The 21,424-nt window shown below is 38.3% G+C and overlaps 2 protein-coding genes across 2 annotated transcripts in view; both read left to right on the top strand.

Annotated features, from left to right (window-relative positions):
• Window positions 1-4,178: 4,178 nt before the first annotated feature.
• Window positions 4,179-9,852, top strand: LOC110157132 (monocarboxylate transporter 9). The gene is made up of 5 exons (XM_055162894.1): window positions 4,179-4,409; window positions 5,040-5,286; window positions 6,441-6,584; window positions 7,160-7,255; window positions 7,584-9,852. Exons 2-5 carry the CDS (start codon window positions 5,091-5,093, stop codon window positions 8,450-8,452), a joined length of 1,305 nt encoding a protein of 434 aa, XP_055018869.1. The 5' UTR covers window positions 4,179-4,409; window positions 5,040-5,090; the 3' UTR covers window positions 8,453-9,852.
• Window positions 8,661-21,424, top strand: part of LOC110156967 (protein FAM13A-like) — a 15,298-nt gene continuing 2,534 nt past the window's right edge. Inside the window, exons 1-14 of the mRNA XM_055162443.1 lie at window positions 8,661-8,717; window positions 11,013-11,211; window positions 11,844-12,053; window positions 12,353-12,533; window positions 14,050-14,224; window positions 14,315-14,436; window positions 16,332-16,511; window positions 16,597-16,675; window positions 16,774-16,838; window positions 17,639-17,690; window positions 18,127-18,195; window positions 19,030-19,222; window positions 19,821-20,052; window positions 20,216-20,348. Of these exons, the coding sequence (XP_055018418.1) occupies window positions 8,661-8,717; window positions 11,013-11,211; window positions 11,844-12,053; window positions 12,353-12,533; window positions 14,050-14,224; window positions 14,315-14,436; window positions 16,332-16,511; window positions 16,597-16,675; window positions 16,774-16,838; window positions 17,639-17,690; window positions 18,127-18,195; window positions 19,030-19,222; window positions 19,821-20,052; window positions 20,216-20,348 (1,947 nt within the window). The remainder of the gene's footprint in view (window positions 8,718-11,012; window positions 11,212-11,843; window positions 12,054-12,352; window positions 12,534-14,049; window positions 14,225-14,314; window positions 14,437-16,331; window positions 16,512-16,596; window positions 16,676-16,773; window positions 16,839-17,638; window positions 17,691-18,126; window positions 18,196-19,029; window positions 19,223-19,820; window positions 20,053-20,215; window positions 20,349-21,424) is intronic.

The following is a 21,424-nucleotide window of genomic DNA, read 5'->3' as shown; positions in this document are numbered from 1 at the left end:
ACTTCTTGTGTTGTCATAGTAACTTCAATGTCGTATTGATGAAAATATTCTAGACAAAGCTAAAATATATTCATGGAGAAAACCAGGTGGCGGCCTTCCACCAGAAGAGTTGTATCGTGCGCCTTTAACCTTTTCTTAAGATCTTAGTTGGAAGAACCTAACTGCAGAAAACACCTGAAGATACCCACTTAACATGGCAGTTCTTTGTATCTTATTGGCTGTGAGATTGACATGTTTTACAGAGGGTCATGTTATTCACAGGCAGGTGTTTCTGTAGGGCCTTTCTTCCCAGGTTATGGCCACAATGAAAGCGTCATAAATCAAGATAATTTGACACCATAAACCTGACACAGATGACTCTTTTCTGCGTCAACACTTTCCGGCCTCCTATTGCTCACACACTGCGGTAGGTTGACCCTTACTCTGCACATAACTGAAGAGCACTGAATATTATTTTTAATGAAAATCTTACGGAGATGTATGTTACAAATGTGTTATTTCTATGACGCAGTGTTCTTTGTCACAATCCAAGTTGGAAACCTGAACTAATCCAAGCAGGAATCGGACTGTGTGGTGTGATGACCTTTGACCTTTATGGATCTGTGGAGCCAGTGGTCAAGTCTCCTTCAGCAGAGAACAGCAAGAGGCGGCTTCTTGGGTGTCACACTACAACAGACATAACAGCATGAGAGGGATTTCAGGTCAGCTTGGGTGGAACTGCTGGGAAACTTTCTCTATATAAAATAGTTCATTTTAAGTTTTATTAGATTTTTATCATTATAATTTTATTTTCAATACCTGGACTTTAGTCATCCCACCATGAGTACCCTCTCATTCATACACTACCAGTCAAATGTCTGGATGCATTTATTTTTCCACTTTATTTCCATGATTATTTGCATTGTAGACTCTCACGAAAGGCATCAAAACTATGAATGGACAACATATGAAATGTAGCACACAAAATACTTTTTTAAAAAGTCAGCCTTTGCTTTGAACCTTAGTTGCAATTTTGGCAGTTTTTGACCATGAGAAGTGAAGTGAAAACCATTTCAGGAGACTTTACTATAAAGATCATTTAGAGAAGACCAAGGGTTTGCAGTGTTGTCAACAAAGCTGAGGGTGGCTACTGTGAGGATTTGATTATATATATATATATATATATATATATATATATATATATATATATATATATATATATATATATATATATATATATATATATATATATATATATATATATATATATAATCTGTGTTATTTTACTTTTACTAAATAATTCCATATATCTTGCATCATATATTTTATATATTCTGTATGTATATAAAATGTAAGGAATACACATTAAGAAAAAAAAAAAAAAGCCTGAATGAGAGGGTGTATCCAAACTTTTGACAGGTAGTGTACATAAATTGTGATAAATACTAATAAATATATAAAATATTGGCCTGAATAGCCTGTATTTAAAACTCTGAGCACATAACTATATTCATCTGGAACCTCTGGTTGGTCTATACCTGTGCTTCTCAGTGTTTGCATGTTTGTAACCCCCATAAAAAACAACCAATGGCATTTGTGACCCCCAAACACAAAAGGTAAGATAGTCTCCAAATGGTTAAATGCCTTATGTCTAATAAAGGTTTTGGCTTTAGGACAGAGGTCTTGATATATGATTTCATAAACCAACATATGGCAGTCTGTTTAGCACTGCATTGGAAGAGTGTCAAGCCTTGTTTAGACTATTGAATAAACTTTCTATTTTTCCCTCGATCAAAATAATTTTGTGGTTCATGGGTTAAGAGAGTGAGCCCTATATGATTAGAGACCATGATAAGTAATACATCAGAGCCAGTTATAATTTTAATTATGTTATATTATAATTCACTGGCCAGTGTTTCCATGTTTAATGTGGAATTTATTTATTGTCTGACCATTTTCAACCATGACATTATCTTCAAATAATACCCAAATAAACACCAGAGCACCACAGCCTCCAAAGCCTATCTAAGTCCAGGAAATATGTTATACTTAGTAACTTATCAATTAATTGCTTGTTTTGTCACCAGAAAGGGGTCACCTGTAAATGCATGATGTAGTGCTTGGCTAGGCATACTCCATGGTCTGCTAATTATTAGGACATAAGAGATGCAAAGGGAGTATGGTTAGATAATCTTGTAAAATGATGATGCAACAAATTCCTCAACAGTGTGAAAATTCAGAGATAAAAGAATATCTTGAAAAATAGCTCTGAATGAACTGATTAGTGACCCACCTTATCACTATATGGATTTGTATAGATAAAGGCCAAGCTCACTGTGACATAATACTGTTTTCCAGTGTGCTATTGTTTTCACATGTATTGACCACGCTGTGTGTGTTAGAACTCACAAGTATTGGGTTACTGTTCTTTTTCATTTTAGTTTGAATTTTAAAGGGGCTATATAAGGCAAATTTAACTTTTATATTCAAATGTTATTACCTCATCAAATACACACCAGGAGTGGTCTTTTGTTTCATTTGCACGTTTAAGTAACACATTATCATTGTTCTGTCTACATCTCCAAAGCTCAAAATTCGACCTTGTGATGTCATGAAGTGATAGTTTTATTAAGTTAATTGCTACCTGTTACCTTTAGTTCAGTAGAGACTGGCAATTCCAGAGCTGTAATCATCCAAATGATCCTAGTGAATGTGTATGGAGTTTAAAAACACAGTGGAGCACTTCTTGTATTACCACATGACATCACAAGATGGAGCAGAGTGTTTTGTGTTTGTGAGAAGAACTCAACTTAATAAATATGCATAGTTTGTGTGTTAAACGTGTGAATGAATCAAAACACAACTTCAGGTATGTTTTTGATTAGTATAAACGGATAGATCAGAAATCAGCGTAACACGGGCCCTTTAAATGTTCAGTGTAATCTGGAATTCCAGTATTTTGGACCCATTAACAGTAACAGTATCTTGTGCACGTCAGTATTTGATATTTGGCACCAGCATTGATTATAACCAAGATCAATAAAGTGCTATCATGTGTTATAAAGCATATCATTGCCCTACTCTCACCCATGTCCTGTAACTGTATAAAGCTATATTAGTTTCACTGGTTGGAACTGGTCTAGAACAGCTTGTTAACGTGTAGCACAATGCCTTTCCACTTTTTTTTTTTCCTGGCACGAGGGGATTATGCAGTTTAAACCTTTTTTTTAATGTAAGACCCTTCATGGCAGCATTTTTCCACTATGGGAAAATCGTGAAAGGTCCTCAAGAATGTCCAGTGCGTTTGGTGTAAGGGCCAGTTTGACCTCCCTCCCCGTCTGTGGCCGCGTGCTTTCATCTCTGCTCTTTCCCATCAGCCCAGCTTTTGTAAAGGCGCTCACCACACACTGCTCCTCGTGCTAATGACCGCGGGTTAAGGGCACTCACATGACATGAATTCTTCTCTTTACTTCTTAATACGAGTACGTCTCTCTTCAATCTCATGCAGACAGAGAAAGTCTAAGAATCACCCAGACTGACTGAATGTTTGTGACAATGACAAATACTAAGGGTCAAGGCTGTAGTAATAAACTTGATCGTATTATAAACGCAGCGGTCTGCTATTGTCTGTGACTGATTCTCACACACTTGCGGGTGAATCATATCCTCTTTGGTGTTTATGTCGTGTTAAATATGAGACTGTGGAGAGGTTGTAAGGATATTCTTTCAAATCTTCCAAAAGCTGAAGATGAGGACGACCCCGGCAGTGCGATCTGCTGTGCAACGTGGTGCTGTTATTAACACCAGCAACCGGCTCAGACTGGACTGACTTCACTCCTGTAGAAGAAACCAGCCACAATCGTTAGTCAGTACAACTTTTATATTGTTCAGTCACAAAATAACATACACACAAATAACATAAAAAGACAATCTGCAATGTGTAGGCGATGAAGGGGAAGTCTAACAGATAAATTGCATATGAGTGTGATTTTATGCTCCCTCCCGATTAAGATCAAGATTTCTATCACAAAGGAAATGCTATATATGCGTATATGCACACGAGCTCTAAAGTGGAAGTGGTATTATTAATGTGAGCCGTAAGTGCGCGTCGATGTAGTCCAGTGCGCTCCTGACGCGCAAGAGGAGCCAGCGCGTCTTCCTCTATTTGTCGGGGACCAGCGAGAACAGCTTTGAACCGGTTTGGCTGCCGGCTACAAAGCAGGATGAACGGATATTCAGTGCGCATTGTTGCTGCAGAAGGCTTCATGCGCGCACATCGCTCCCTCTTTGTCCGGTTCAGACCATAGATGTGTCTTTGTTTGTTGCAGAGGTTAACATATTAGTCATATCGTCAGACCTTTCCTACATGGAAAGTTTCTGCAGAGCGCGTACCTCTGCGGCCGAGTGCAGCTGTTTTTATAGATGCTGAGGTAAGTTCGCGATGTATTTCTTACCATACCCTACCACGTCTGTATCATTTTTGTTTACATCACACTGACATAGAAATTGTGTACATATTTGGTGTTACTGGCAACAGTAAAGGCGCTTAAATAACGTAACTGTCATTGAATGCGTATTTGATGTTTAATTCTTAAGTCTTATTATGAGGACTGTTTAGACAGGAAAACAGTTCAGAAAAAGAAAGTGATGCTTTTGCCGCAGAGATAAAGTGGCTTCTTCACAAATTATTTATAAAGCTTTGAAAGACTTGGGTCTCCTGGAGTTGCGGACCATTGCTGGCTTTAAGTAAAGCAGTTTAGTTGTCTAATATAAAACTGGAGAGGGGGATGGGACTACAAAGCAGGCTACTTTTGTTTCTTTCCCCTCCTCTAAAGGTGTGGTTAGAGAAAGCGACAAAAAGAGGTTGTCTGTAGATGAGCTACACTCATAGATGAAGTGCCTGTTGGCCTTAGCTCAGCTCTGCAGCAGCCTTCTTACATCTAGGCTTTGTAAGTGCACATGGCTCAGAGCAGCTCATCTGTTTGGTTTTCGCTCTACCAAACTTTTGTTGTTTTGCTGGTGTCTGTTTTTCCAATGTGTTTTCCTGTTGTTCCTCTCAGGCGCTCCTGCTGTGCTAGTGCTGTAGCAGACCCCAGAGGGCAGTAACAGCCATGGCTTCCGCTAAAGAGCTGGATGGAGGCTGGGGATGGGCCATCGTGGCAGCCTCTTTTATGGCCCAGCTCCTGGCCTACGGTTCCCCGCAGTCTGTGGGGGTGCTGTACCCCGAGTGGCTCCACACCTTCCAGGAGGGCAAAGGCATGACTGCATGGGTGGGCTCCCTGGTTGCCGGAGTGGGTCTTATTGCCAGTAAGCAAATCATTTTGTATTTTAATGAGCTTTCAGTTAATTGCTAAATGTATTTGTTTATAACCAGGATGTGTGTATAACTGGAATACTAAACTGCATTTTAACTGGATGGAGAGAGTAATTACCAGTAAAGGGAATGGTATTTAGTTGCTCCCTGGACAGACTTACAGGTATTGATTTTTCTAAGAGGGCAAGAAACAACTGCAAGTCATCCATGCTTTGAATGTCGAAGGATCACTTAAAGTTAATGTGAGCCCTGTGGAAGGTCGAGACACAGTCGGGCTGTATCTGTGTCACTTGTATAAAGATAGCGCCTGTCAGGCCGGCAGGACCTCTTTTCCCTGAGGGGAGGTTAAAAACCCTGACTGAACACATTGGTGAGGACCTGTGGATGTGCACTGGACACGTGTCTTCTGAGTCACAGTGCACATTCCTGCTGCACTCACTGCTCTGCCCAGGGTCTGCTGCTGCCATACAGTATATGTCATGTTAATGGTGTCACCATAGGGTATGAAAATATTGTGTCTTGAGTGATATAATTCATGTAAGGTAATTTAAAAGGGCTCATACTGCACTATTTTCTGATCTGAGTTATAATATAATGTTGTTTCCACATCAAAAACATACCAGCAGCTGTGTTTTGTTTCATTCACACATGTTTAACATGTTTGATATTTGGGTTCTTCTCTCAAACAGACAACACCATGTGATGTCATGTGGAAAAAAGTGCTCCACTGTGTTTTTAAACTCCATACATGTCACTAGAATCATGTGGACAATTGCAACCCTGGGACTGCCACTCTACTGAACAAAAAGTAAAAGATAGCTCTTAAGTTGAAAACTACATGACATCATAAGGTGGAACAGAGCATTGTGAGCTTTCGAGATGAAGACTGAAGGATTACTTAAACGTGTGAATGAAACAAAACTCCAGGTATGTTTTGATGAGGTAACAGCATTCTAACATGGTTTAAAGGTGAAGATGAAATTTTGCGTGATAAAGGACCTGTAATTAACTGTATAAGGATTCACTGATGTTTCTGTTTTTTATTCTGCAGTTCTAAAACTCTTCCATGACCAACACTTTGTTGCTTCCTTCTATGTGTACTCAATAATAGATTTTTCTGTTTGACTTATCTGTGTCTCTCCCTCAGGTCCTGTCTGCAGTGCTTGTGTAGAAAACTTTGGAGCCCGCCCTGTGACTGTCTTCAGTGGTGTAATGGTGGCTGGAGGCTTGATGCTCAGTGCCTTTGCTCCCAATGTACAATTCCTTATATTTTCATATGGAATTGTTGTTGGTAAGAAATTATTACTATGATTAATATTTTGTTCCTTTCTTTGTTGTATTTTGTAAAATGAAATACTCCACACAGTTAGACTTCAGACATTATTGACACACAGTGGGAGTGGTTTTTGTCAATGAACCAAGAGCCTTATCCTTGCTGTTAATTATGGTAATATGCAATCAGGTCAGGCTAAAATGTTATGCAATAAATAGAACCTTATCTGAGCCAGAGTGCCTTAATATTACATTATTGATGTCTGTAAATATCATTACCTGTTTTAAAAAGGTTAAATTGTAGGCCTTCTCCACCTGTGTAGCTCAGTGTAATTGAGGGGCACACAGTAGTGAACAGTGATCACTGCATTCCAGAGTGACCAAGAGGGAGCCCACGCGTGTTATATAATTTATTTTTAGAGATGCCCTTCAATGAGTTGCTATCAGGCACTTTGTATCTTGTTTACTGCTTTATATTCTGTATATAACACTAATCAGTCATTACACTTACATTAGACTGTATCATGTCCTTAGGTTATTTTGATCTATGCTAACTGTAAATGTATTGTCCTTTGTCCCCCTTTGTCACTCCAGGCCTGGGCTGTGGTCTGGTCTATGCTGCTACATTAACAATCACATGTCAGTATTTCGACAAGAGGCGTGGCCTGGCCCTCGGCATTGTCACCACAGGTACTTCTGCCCTTCCTCTGCATACAGCTCTGGGATGCACAACTTCTCCATGTTTACCTCTTTCATGCATGGGCTGCTGGGAGAAAGATCCAAGGTAAACATTTGCAGAGTAGCCATGACAGAAGGCTGTGTTAGTCAGCTGGACTACCAACCAGGTCTGGTGGCTCAGATTCTAAAAAGCTTTAAAAGTGTAGACTTTTGCTGATGACTGTGTCTATGCCAATATTTACTGATGGTGATTTTGTATATTTAGAGAGTGCATTGTATATTTAGGGAGGGGTTTTAGTTTCACAAATTCCAGTTCTCAGATTTGCTTCTGTTTACACAGGCACCAGTGTTGGAGCATTCATTTATGCGACTGCACAGAATGAGTTGATGGTGCTTTTTGGTCTGGATGGCTGCCTGCTCATCATCGGAGCCATCGCACTGAACCTCATGGCTTGTGCTGGCTTCATGAGGCCCCTGAACATGCCCGGCTACTACCTCAAGCAGAAGGCAGCTCTGGAGCGCAACACAGGGGAGCAGCTTTTGGAGAAGCCTCCTCTAGAGGATCTGAAAATCATGAATGGCTCCTCCACAGCCACCCCACCTACAGTCAAGGAGCTGCTCATTTCCATAGACACTAAGGACTTGGCTGTTCAGGCCGAGACAAAGAAAGGTTGCTGCCTGTCTGGCTTGGTCATCATGAAAATGATTAAAAAGAAGCAACAAGCTTACTCCAAGTATATATACTCTATGTATGAAATTCTACAGGACCAAGCCATGGTGGCCTTTTGTATTGCTATATTTCTATTCAGCCTCGGGGCATTTCCACCTGTGCTGTTTATTGAAGATGTTGCTCAAAGTGGGGGACTGATTGAAGAAGTTAGTATCATTCCCCTGGTTTCCATAGGGGCCATTGCCACGTGTGTGGGTAAACTGGTGCTGGGCATTCTGGTTGACCTCAGATGGATCAACAGCATCTATCTGTATGGCTTCACCATGTTTGCAGGAGGCCTGGCACTCTTCCTCATCCCCATTACCAAAAGTTATGTGGGACTGCAGATCCTCACTGCCGTGCTCGGCTTCTTCTCTGGGAACTGGTCCCTCACCTCCTACATTACCACTAAGATTGTGGGCCTGGACAGACTGACACAAGCTCATGGCATCCTTATGTTTTTTGGAGGCTTTGGGATCATGCTGGGACCTCCTGTGTAGGTAAGAATCCTATAACTGACAGAGTTTGTTTTCCAGCAGTGCACACATGTATTCATTTCACAAAAACTGTTCTTTCTATTCTTTTGCAGGTTGGTTCTTTGACTGGACACAGTCCTATGATTTGGCGTTTTATTTCAGTGGGACCTGTGTGGTCCTTGGTGCCTTTATTTTATTTGTCCTCACCCTTCCCTGCTGGAACAGGAAGAACATGGAGACTGCCAAGTCAGACGTCCAGTACACCAGCACCTGTGACAAAGTGATCTCAGTAGCTTAAATGTGTAACTCTTTGTTATAGAAACTGTCCACTGCCCGGCCACATTCTGCTAATGAAGCTGACATGAACGATCTTCTGAGAAGAATATTTTTATATGTTGGAAGGAGAATTGGTATTTTTGCTTCAGGGTCTTATTATGATACCAAAATAACTGCCAGACATTCTGAAATACAGGCTCATCTGTTGGACTGTTCTTTGCCTGCATTTCTCAGGTTGACACTAAACACTGCAAAGATTTTTCACAGTTGGCTGTGTTTTTAATTGCCTTATTTTTGAAGAATTCCTAAACACTCTATGACATTTGGTTTTGTGCTATTACGCACACATTGTATCTACTGCTGGAACACTAAAACCACTGAGTGTTAATACAAATATGATGACAGAAAACGTATATATGCAATGCCACACAAGCATAACCACACTATTTTTAACTTATGAAGAGAGTTTCATTTGTGTGTTTTTACTTTATCGTGTTATATTTTTAATCATACCAAAGTGTGTAATACAATGCCTATTGGAACAATGGAAGCGAAATGCTTCATCACTACTTGTTAATTTCATTAACTGAACTTATTTACCCTACATATATTTCAACCTCACGACTGTGGCACAGGAAGCACAGCCTCTGCCTACATTTGTTATAGCAGGCTGACTTTTCCTTTATTCTTACAGTTTATATATATGTATATATATATAGCATCTTGTAATTGTATTAGAGTTGTGCATTTGTTTGTGAGCCCCATGTAAATGTGTTCATGATGTGGGCTCTAATACGTTTGTTATAGCCTAGCTGAAATTTTTATGCACAAACTTTGTCATAGATGCACACACTGGCCTTCTGTAAAATGGCGTGATCCCCAAAAGGAAAGTTGACTACATTTGTATGTTTTACAGTAGGGTTTTAGAATTACTTGAATGTGTCTAAAATAGACCACTTAAAACTGTATTTGATGGACGTTTTAGGCACGTCTAGCACAGCAGTTACTGGGCTGTCTCTTTTTATTAATGCTGTTCTTTTTATATGCCAGTATTTTGTTAATGTTCATTTGATTTTTGTATTGTATATTATTTAAAACATGGCAATAAAAATGTTTAAATATCTTATAAATTTGAATGTGCAAAAACACCAGTACTATCCCTTATATTTTGTATTTCTCAAAGCTTTCCCAAAGATGAGGCTTATCCTCACCATAGGTCCATGATCCTCACTAAGCATCCTTTCTCCAAGGGCAAGCCTACCTCTTGTCGCCATGGTTACACTCGCGTCACGTGACCAGCAACATAAACAATTCCCCGCTAGTTAAAAGGATAATGGTAAGATCGGTTCTACGAAGCTTAATCTGTGTTTTTTAGTTCGTTTTTTGGGTCACAGCTGAACTTGTAGGATGGCATTAAGTCTTGTGTGCATTTTAAAGGACAATTTCCATAGTCACCACGCTCTATTTCGAAAAAGTAAACTGCTCGTAATATGTCCGGAGATGAGCTGAGCTGAAAATGGGAGCGAGCGCCTCCGTATCGCTTTGTGTAAGTTTTAGCTAACTTTATCTTCAATTAGCTTGTGTCAAATGTTTATACTGGTGAGCTGATATCTAATGTTACTGTTAGTGTTAACAATTCATTTTAATAATAGCCTGCTAACCTTATTGCTAGAAGTTACTTTAGGATGTAACCCCCCCCCCCCCCCCACACACACACACACACACATACACATGTGGTCTCTGTTATTCTCCTGTCAGGCCAAAGCTGAGATCTTGCCAGACAACATTAAAAAGTAGATAGCATTTACTAGTTTTATATGAGAATACACCAGAGCCTTTTAATATGGCCTTTGTAGTGCTGAATGGACTTGTATATCAAGTTTTATGCTTTTCAGGTAGGTTACTACAAGAACAAAATGTAGCTGACAAAGACCACACGCTACAACCATTTTTATGGGTCAAAGGAATTGCTGAATGTAGGCTACCCTTTCTCTAGGGACTGACTATCTTACAATCATTTTATTGTAATTGAGAATATTTAAATGAGTTTTTAAAACTTTGTGAATAGTATAATTCTAGCCAAATTTAAAATTAGAGTTACAAGCTAAAGTTCCAGTTGTCCCTGTTCACTGTTGTTTCTTTCTAAACCTACAAAAACACATACGGACACTGGATTAAATGCACTAGCATTGCCAGAGTTTAGAAAATATGTGGATTTAGGTTGAATTGAGGTTGTTTTTTAGCCTTGTAACACTACTTTTACTTAAGTGTACATTTTCAGTATTGTTTCTACCTCTGCGTATTTCAGAGCGACTCCTCCTCAGTGAAAGTTCTGCGTTCCTCTGCAAAAGTTAGTCCGGAGCCTTTAGTTTCCACGCGGACAGAGCCAGATTCCAGGACCAGCTCCGTGTTTGGTGTTGCCCTGGAGACACTGAAGGAGGATGGGCAGATGGTGTGTGGAATACCTGCTGTTCTGAGAGACATGGTGGAATACCTCAACAACAATGGTAATCACTTTACACCTGCATTTTAATATCTATTGTCATTTGTGCCTCATATGCATGTTAAAGTGCATTTGACAGGATTTCATGTTTTAAGAATTATTACTTTGTTTGGTGTGATAGTGCCTCTGGTCAATATTTTTCATAGGTTTGCAAAAGTCAAGTGGAATTTTGAGAAGAATTGATAAGAAAAAGTTGGGTTGAGTTCTAAAAACGAATCCCTCTGTCATCAGTGCACACAAACCCATCTATAATGCAATTACAGTTTATGCACACTCATACACATTTTATTTCCATTTTTCAAATGATAATTATAATACCAACTTTCTAGTTTAATAGGAATTACTTATTCTACTTAATCTACTTATTTCACATCTGCTGCCATGTCCAACCAGGAAGTAAAACACAAAACTATAAATCAGTTAAATCTGCACCATTGGTCCCTCTGATTACTACTATTCACTCATGCACACCACATACTAGTCAATGCGGCTGAAGTGTTTTGCCTAAGGACACAACGACAAAACTTGGTTAGAGGATGTATTGACCACTGCTCTAACCACTGAGCCACTGTAACTCCTTATGTCATTAACTGTCTAACCATCATATGCACTTCATACTAATCATGACATTTTCAGGTTTGCAGCACAGAGGCCTTTTTCGACTGTGTGGCTCTGTAGTGCGGATGAGGACACTGAAACAGCGGTGGGACAAGGGGGAGAGGGTTGATCTGCAGAATGACGGAGATATCCCAACAGTGGCGTCTCTTCTTAAACTCTTCTTTAGAGAGTTGCCTGTTCCCATAGTCCCTGAAACTCTCCGCAAACAGCTCATCTGCTGTCTTAAAGGTAATGAAAATTTTAGTCAGACAGAGACATGCTCTGGGCCTTTTTTGTATTATCTTATCTTTTATTTTACAACATAACAAAACTTGACATTTGCTGTATCTTTTAGTTGTTAGGAAAGTTACTGTAGCAAAGTTAGTTGTTTCAAAACCGTTTAAGAATACTGCGCTCATCATTTTGGCTGTGCACGTTTGTTTTACCTTTTGGCCACCATGAATATAAAATTATTATGTAGATGCAAACATATTTTTATCATAATAGAGTACCACCATGCTAAAATGTTGATTTTGTCACCCTTTCAGGAAATACAGATGACAGCCGAACAAATCAGTTTTTGAAAGAAAATCTTCAGCACCTCCCCACTGACAACCTTATTATCTTGTCTTACCTAATAAACTTCCTATCCAGAGTGGCCACTCTCAGCCAATCAAATCATATGCCAATGGAAAATCTGGCTACCATTTTTGGACCTTGTATTTTTCAGTAAGTAATGGTTCTTAACTCAACATTCTCTCCATAGGAAACTTGCACACAGAGTTCCCAGCATTCATCATTATAGACAAGGCGCATGCAGTTGAGTGGTGTGGGTGTTAAATTACATGTTCCAACTAATACTGGAAAGTATAAGCTCTGTCTGAAGTCTTCACTGTGTTATAGGGAAAAATTATCTTGGTTCTTAGATCAATTCTGGTTAAATTTCTGAATCTGTGTAAAGCAAAACTGGGGTGTAGCCACTTTTGCCTTAAGGAAATGGGTGTGGAGAGGGTCTGATAACACAGTGCATTTGGGAGGCTGCTGCTCACGCTAGCTGTTTATAGATGTCACTCCTCACCGTAAACAGATGCCATCTCACGGGAGGCATGCTTACAAGTACACATGCTCAGAAATCAACACAGTCTAAACTAGTTTAATTCTTTTAAATAATCACACATTTAAAAGCTGTTTGAACTTGTAGGCTACAGACTGATTGATTAACAAGGAAATTTACTTGGGCACAGTAACTTTTTAACATTAGTAAAATAATGAATGAATTCGTAAGATTTAAATACAGTTTTGTCAAATGCTCAACTTTAGAACCACTATAGAATTATTATTACAAAGCGTATAAACAATGAGACTATATGTGATTGCCAGTATGCTGTATATTTATTTACATATTTTCAGAAATCAACACAACCTAAAATACTTTAATTCTTTACATAATAACACATTTGAAAGCTTTGTGAAAAATCCTTCAGTCGTCCAGGTAGAATCCATGGCAAAAGAGAAATTCAATTTGTCAACTGGACAAAGTTTATTTGGTTGAATATGTTTCGCAGCTCATCCAAGCTGCTTCTTCAGTTTTGGTTGGAGCTGCGAAACGTATTTGACCAAATAAACTTTGTCCAGTTGATAAATTGAATTTCTCCTTTGCCACATTTGAAAGCAGTGTAGACTTTTAGAACATTAGTAAAATAATGAATAAAGGCAAGACTTATAAATTTTTGTCACACACTCAACTTAACAAGAACAACTATGGAGTTATTATAATAAAGCATATAAGCAATGAGTTAGTAATGTATGTACTATGTACATACATTATGTACTAAATATTTCAGGGTTGAACATTGACTTGCCAACTGGTTTCCAGGTCTAGCAGCCCCTACTGTATATGACCACCAGTATTCTGTATATTTGTCATTTAATCTGTTGCTGTAAGTCTTATGTAACACATGTGACACTGTTGATGTCTCTTCGACCTGTACGCACTGCTATAAATATTCACATACTTCACATAGCCTACCAGATGTATGAAATAAGACCCACACATGCTGCATAGATCGTGACCACATGTCTCAGCTTCTAGATACACATGTAGTTTACTTTCTAAGACATGTGCAGTTGCCATGCCAATAACTTTTTGTACAGTTTAGGCTTTCCTCCACTAGATGGCACTACTAATTGGCAATGTTTTTAGAATTTCCGTAATAGTTTTTTGTTTTGTTGTCTTCATTTACAGTGTACCTGCTGGTCCCAGGATGATCGAGGAGCAGAGTGTGTGTAATGCCCTATTGCTTCATCTTCTAAGGCACCATACAACCCTTTTCTCAGACCAAACAGAAAAACAACTAATATCTAGTAATGATGAACTTGCCTCAACCCCTCCTCCTCCTCCTCCTCCTCCTCCTCCTCCTGTCTGCATCCTCACAAATTCAGGTAGTGCTCAAGCAGATTTTTTGTAAATCAATACTATGTAATATTTGACATTTATTTGACTCTTGTAGGCATGTCTCAGTAGTCCACTATCAGTGCTGAATAATGTGGAGAGATTAGGAGAAGAAACTGTGTCTCTCTCTTCATCAAGTTCTTTCACCCATGCAACTCAGGTCCAGTCCCGACTAAACAGGTAGGCTACTGTCTATCTGGAGCTATTCATTCACACTTAAAATTCTCAGCTTTTCCCCCGATACTTATGTCGTCTATCTAAGATATAAAAACTTAGCCTACTGCTGGGAAATACAGCACCACAGAAAAGTATTTTTTTAGTTGTATCTGTTTAGCACACCAACATTTTGACATATCTTTGACAAATACCGGTATGCTTTTTACACTTTAAAAAATGTAATATTGTCAGTAATCGGTATTGTGTGAATTGTTCTTAATGAGAATTAACCAAATACATCTAAAACAAAACGCTATTGCTGCCTCTACTATATTGATACTTGGCAGCTGATTAAAATTCCCTGGGGATGTGATAGTAACTGTAGGCACTGCTCTATCTGAGGCTTGTTACACTTTAATCTGAGCTTTTTAACACAGTCTGACCATGAAAAGCTGGTTTAGTTGGAACTACAACAGAAGAGTTGATTGTGTGCTGTTAAACAAGTCTCTCTCAAATAACATTACAGTCACATAGCTAACATTACTAGCTGTTTTTCAGTTAGTCACTCTCACCATTTTTTGTTGAAAATCAAACTTCTAAAACCTTTAATTTGCCCTATTGTTTCATTTACTAACTGCTAGTCCCTGTCCAGACAAATTACTATATCTTCCTAAAACCTAAATATCTAAAGGTTAAAAGTTAAAGTTTCTGTTTTTGTAGTATCTCTATAAATTTAATTACTGATGTTATTATGTTTTGTTGCTCAGGGTGATGTCCCTATTTACTCAGGACAGTCTCAGTTTTGACCTCTGTGTCCCCTATCCCAACAGATTAATCCAAAACTATTAATTTATCCCAGTTTTATACAAGAAATGTTCCAGTTGTCCCTGTTTTTGACCAATTTGAAACCCATGAACAGTAAAAAGGGGAATATATTGTCATTTGTTTAGCAAAATGACAGAAAACTGTGCTTGAAAATGACCACAAGGCAAAAAAAAAAATGCACCAACAAAAGTCCCTCAGATTTGATACTAACCCACAAGTCAGTCGAGAGTAGACAATGTTACACGCTCTTTTCACAGTTTTATTTATGTGTCCCAGTTTTGAATTTTGTAGATCTCACCCCTGGGATAAATAAAGTATCTATGTATTTATCTATCTAAAATAATTTAAACAATAACTAGGTTTCAAGGGATCAAATTATTTGGGTCTTAATATTATTGTTGCTGTGATTCAGTATGAGCTTCTTAATGCCAGAAGAGCCACTGGATAACCCTAAAACATGACTCATTGCTGTTATTTGAGACGGATGAATATCTGTGGACAATATTGTTCTGGGATGTTGTAGTGGTGGTTGTGTGTGCTTTGCCTTGGGGTAGGGACTGCTGTTGACTTCATACTCCAGCTTCAGCTTTGTCATAAAGAACAGACATCTTATACAGCCAAATGAGTATAATCATTAGGGATGGGCTAATATGGATTTTTGACTAGATATCCCAGATTTTTCTTGGTGTTTTGGCCAATAACTGATATTTGCAGATACCAATATTATGTTATATATTTTTTTTGCTTATAGGACCACAGATTTAAATTTAGTTATTGTTAAGTTCATAAATAAACTTTTTGTTTTTGTCAATGTATTTATCTGGGATATAAAAATCATTTCTTTTGTGTGTTTGTGTGTGTTTGTCATTTTCTGTTTAAAAAAGACAAGTCTGAAGTGAGTACAAAATGGGAATGACACGTGGGCACACAAACTGGTGGACTGCAGAAAAAAATACTGGTGCCAAATATTGGATATATTTTCCTGGAAAAAAACAAAACACATTGCATAGAATCACAACTTTCTTTCAAAACTGAGAAATTGCAAAGTACACTAAATAGTTACTGATCATATCATTGTGATTTTTTGTTTTTAGTCCTGACTTTCCACAGTCTCAGGCCTGCTCTAGTGTCAGCATACGTGCCCTGTGTGATTTGCACACACTGGACAGAACTGGGATAGGAGACCCTGTATCACCCTGCTCCACTTCCCCAGGGTCAGCAAAGGAGAAGTCCTCAGACCATTTTAGACTGGATTCTTCAAATGCAAATTACAAGTGTGTTCTATGGGACATTACTTTTTTATTATTTTTACGTGATTATAATGTGTTTAAATGTGATTGTATGTTTTTCCCCTTACAGACCAGAATACCACAACACATCAATTGCCACCTCAGGAGTAAATGAGAAAGGAAATGCTGCCAAAAGTGACTGCCAAGTGGTAAGAGAGTTATTCATCCAAACTTTAATTATGTATGTGTTGAGATTAATTTGTGACATTATGAAGTGAAAGTATTTTGTTAATTTGGTCTATTTTAGGTTGCTAATTCAGCTGTTCCATCAGATATGAGCTGCCACAACAGAGCTCATAGTCACATTGAAAGGTGAGAAGGTGACAAATACTGGGAAGGCAAGTTTATTTGTATAGCATAATTTGTACACAAATAATTCAAAGTGCTTTACAGAAAAAGAAAGACATTACAGAATATAAACAGAGACATTACAGAATACAAAGACAGTGCAGAATATAAACAAAGACATTACAGAATACAAGCAAAGACATTACAGAATACAAAGACATTACAGAATACAAACAAATCAAAACATAAATAATCATCATAATATTAACATTATAAGTGAAGAGTGCATAATGAAAACCTTTAAGTCATATGCTTAGCTAAACAGAAACGTTTTGGGCCTGGATTTAAAAATAGTCAAAGTAGTCTGTATTATAATAGTAACCATTTTATTTGTATTTTCCTTACATTTTGTACATGTCTCTGTGCACTAGAGTCAGTGGAGAAGTAGGTTAACAGAGCAATGTGCTGCCCACAGTCACGTTTTCTCTTCTTGATTCCAGTTCAGATAACTGTGATTGCCACAGGCTCTCACATGGACCGACTAGCTGTACATTATGAGGTCAGCTTCCCTTGGTGGCAGGCTGTCCGCACAGAGTCTTCACTGAACAGGTCACTGCTGTGGTGTGTGAACAACATCAGACAGGAGGAAGCCATAACCTTAATATTAGTGACAGACAACAAGATTACTGAGTTTTCATACAATAAAATACTTCCACATACTGTATTTACAATGTCAAAAGCTAAAGGATTCTTATATTACAGCAGTATGCTCATGATCTGTTGAGCTATATTTGTGACTCCGCTGATGTCACTTTATTTTTCAGTCCCCATTTCTTCACAGAAAAGAAGAAAAGTGAGACTTGTCAAAGCCCAGAGGTAATTAATAGATTAATACTGTTTAAGGGACCAATGAAGACAATGAATCCATGGGTTACAGAATGACGAAAAATGAAAACATAGAGCATAGCATTTATCAATAGAGCATAGCATTTATCAATTCAAAATCTTCCTCAAAAGTCACCTAATAACAACAACCTGAAACCCATGAATGAACTATTACATTAATTTGGAAATCCAGTTTTATTCATTGCTTGGATTCACTGTCAGATAGTTTAGATTTTCAAAAATGTCTTCAGTGCTAATTTTGAGAAAGGCTGCAAACCTTCAAAGAATGTTTCTTTCCTTCTTGCTTCTTCCCACTAATTATTTGGAGTAGTTTTTAACCTTGTATTTGTGTGAGTGTGACCTACTTTCTCCAAACCATTTAAGGGCATTTTAAGCTAATGTACTTCATTAGGACTTTTCTTTTCAGTGGAGCAGAGATGGAAGCAGCAGTTGTCTTGATGGACACATTGATTACAGAGGCAGAAACAGCAGTGACGTAAGTTCTTCATCACCTCAGCCTTACACACAGAAAATTAGCTCTTATTTATAACTGTTGCTATGACAATGGTAGCTGTGATACCTGCAGTAGATTGAGTACATGTTCCTAACCTCACCTTGAACATGCTATCTGTGGGAGTTTAGTCTCATTAACAGAATCCCTGCTCCTAACTCTGTTGAGTTCCCCTATGACGCACAAAGAGGTGTTTTTACCAGTGAACAAAACATGCCAAAAAAGAAAAGCTTACACCTTTGAAATGAAAATGTAAAGCATAACTCTTTACTCCTCTTCTTTGTCACCCAGAGCAGTAAAAACAATAAAAAAAAAACAATTGACGTCACTGTGTAATGTTATACGCCCACATGTGCATAGTCATAGACAACAAACTGAAGAACTGCGTGACTCTGCGCCTTCTTAGCTTAGACTCATAACGTTGCCCTGGAAACGCCTCCTCGTCATATATAGCATCCTCTCTCTCTCCTCATACACACCCACTGCACAAGCACACTTATCGGCATCGAGAGGCATTCCCACCGCCCCCTTGCTTCCACTCAAGATAAATAATCCATGTGCAGGCAGTTCGGACACAGAAACCCAAGGAATGCCATGAGGATTTAGATATAGAAACAAGACAGTTAACGAGTACTTTAGTCTGAAAGAGCTGGATTACACATTTGTTGCTGACTTTATTGGATGCAGAACTTTTTATTCTAAGTTTTTGATGTATTTTGGCACAATTGAACAGTCACCTTGCATATAAGGATTCTTCCACAGTCTCGTGTACCTCATTTCTACCCCACCCTTGAAGATATGTTCTGCTTTTGCTTTCAGAGCCCCTCCCTAAAACTCCAAGCCCTAGATGCTGAGCTGGGACTCTCTCCAACACCAGCTGACCCCCAAGATCCAGAAGGTTTACCTGCTCTGCACCAGCCTGTTACCTCAGAGGAGAAGAGTCTCTACCGCCCTCTGTTCTTCCACTTACCTTTGTCAACAGACCATTATACAGCCCAGTCCACACAATCAGGTGAGACAAAAATTCAGACATTCCTGTAAATCCATAGAATCTGCATGAAGCCATCTACGTTTATGTTTTATATTGTGTAGAGGATAGGATAGGGGTTAAATAATATTTAGTCTTCATCTTACTCCTGTTTCTAATGTGGAATTAGTTATGTGTTACAACTTACAAGCTTTTTTAAAATTTCTGTCTGTCTACCCTTCCCTTACTAAAGAACAAATTAAATATCTTATTTGCACATTTATTGGTTATAGAAGCACAATAACAACAATGAAATCTTCTTTCTCGTTTTACTGCAAAAAATAATACTGTAAACTGACTCACAAGGACAATCATATTCAGTGCATATCTTTATTGCCTAAATATAGTTAGCTTCATATGAAAGCTTTTATTCTATGATATTGTTTTCTGCTACGTGTCTTATTACCTAAAATGAAATGGCCATTAGGGGTCATGAGTTATTTACGTTTTGTGCCAATTTCAAAGCTAGATAAATAGAAAGGATTTTCTTCATCTTCAAAATATAAATACATCAATTGAATAAATATTGATGAGAAACTGCTAAACCTGATCTTATAACAAGCCCTTTTATTTTTTCATTCAGTAAAGGCCACATCTCCATCCTCATCAGAGTCCAGTTCTGTCTGCACTGCCACTTTATCAGAAGAAAAATCCATGTCTCCCATTGCCACAGACACCAGCCCTCTCCTCTCACACATCACCACCAGCGACTGCCCAGTGCCCTCTCCTCGATGCCCCAACATCAGCCACAGTCTTCGGTACAACCTGGACCCTGATACAGCCCCCTCCCCACCGTGCTCACAGGAAGTACGCATGTAAGCAACACGTCCACTCACCTATGCTATTTTGGGATTCTGAAATCATCTCAAAGCTTGATTGTTTGAGCTTGTCCTAGCTTTGAAAGAATAACATCTCCTCAAGGGCTGTTTTTAAATCTTTCATGTCGCATTTTTAAGATAAGTGCATTTGTGTCTGCAGGGCGCGCAGTAATGTCCACACAGAGACAGGGGAGCAAGAACCATCCATCAACATGCTAAACAAACATATACATTACCTGAGGAAAAGGATCAGACGATTTGAAGAACGCTTTGAACAAGAAAGACACTACAAGGTGGGATTAATTCAAATCATATTCTGTTTTTGCTTGTGTTGTGAGCCAGCCATCTAATATGAAGGTCAGAAATGCTTAAATGAATATAATCAGTTCATATGAGTCAGAATTATGTTATCATTATTAAAATGATGGCGTGACTCCCTCCTCTAGATAACACCAAACATTAGTCATTAACACTGAATAATATAATTGCATAATAATTGCATGAAGAGTTACTTTGTTTTTTGTTTTTGCTTTTCCTGTTTAGTCTTTTTATTCATTTAATAAAACTGATTTCATTTTTTAATAGGTTGTAAACAGTTCTACAACAACAAAAACAAAAAAACATTTAAACAAAACAATAATTTGCTCCCTGGACTTTTCTTCATGCTAGTTGTTTGTGTTTGTAAAAATGCTGTCTGAACCAATAACATGACTCATAGATATAAGGAAGTGGACTAAGGGAGTCTCCAGTCAAATGAAGCTCACCGAGGTTGGCACTTATAGGAACGGATTTTGAGCTGAGTTCCATATTACGAATTTATTTACAGATAAAATAGCGAAACAAAAACATCAGGATCATCTAGAGCAGGTTAATACGAACAATTTAAGACCAAAATGACAAGGATTACTGTATCAGTTACAGAGAGATGACAATTTTTCAGTGTTGTGTTAATCGACCTGTAGCTCCACCCCCTTCCTTAGGATTTCTGAATTATATGTATTGTGCCGAATAATTTGAATTTTATTAATTAAATGCCTATTATGATTATTGTACATGTTTCGTTTTGATGCCTAATTTTGTGCACCACTAAATAGATAATGATTTATGTTTTATAGGCATCTAACTGTACCTCATCTAAGGCTTGCTGAAGAGCTTATATATACTCAATTTCTTGTGACCACTAAAACTAGTAGCTCTCTGGCATTTCCGTTTTGTGAAAGTAGCTCACCAGAGGAAAAAACTTGGAGAACCCTACGCTAGATATACAGTCTATGATCTGTACACAATGAGGGTACATACATAATTACATCAAATACTTTAACACCATATTCCAGCTTTGTCACATTTTGTGCAAATGATAGCTAGAGGT

The sequence above is a fragment of the Boleophthalmus pectinirostris genome, unplaced genomic scaffold, assembly GCF_026225935.1.
Source record: "Boleophthalmus pectinirostris isolate CB_2022bp ecotype Guang Dong unplaced genomic scaffold, ASM2622593v1 HiC_scaffold_5, whole genome shotgun sequence".
NCBI classification, from domain to species: Eukaryota; Metazoa; Chordata; class Actinopteri; order Gobiiformes; family Gobiidae; genus Boleophthalmus; species Boleophthalmus pectinirostris.
The sequence above is the reverse complement of the archived record's forward strand: the minus strand, read 5'-3'. Positions and strand labels throughout refer to the sequence as shown.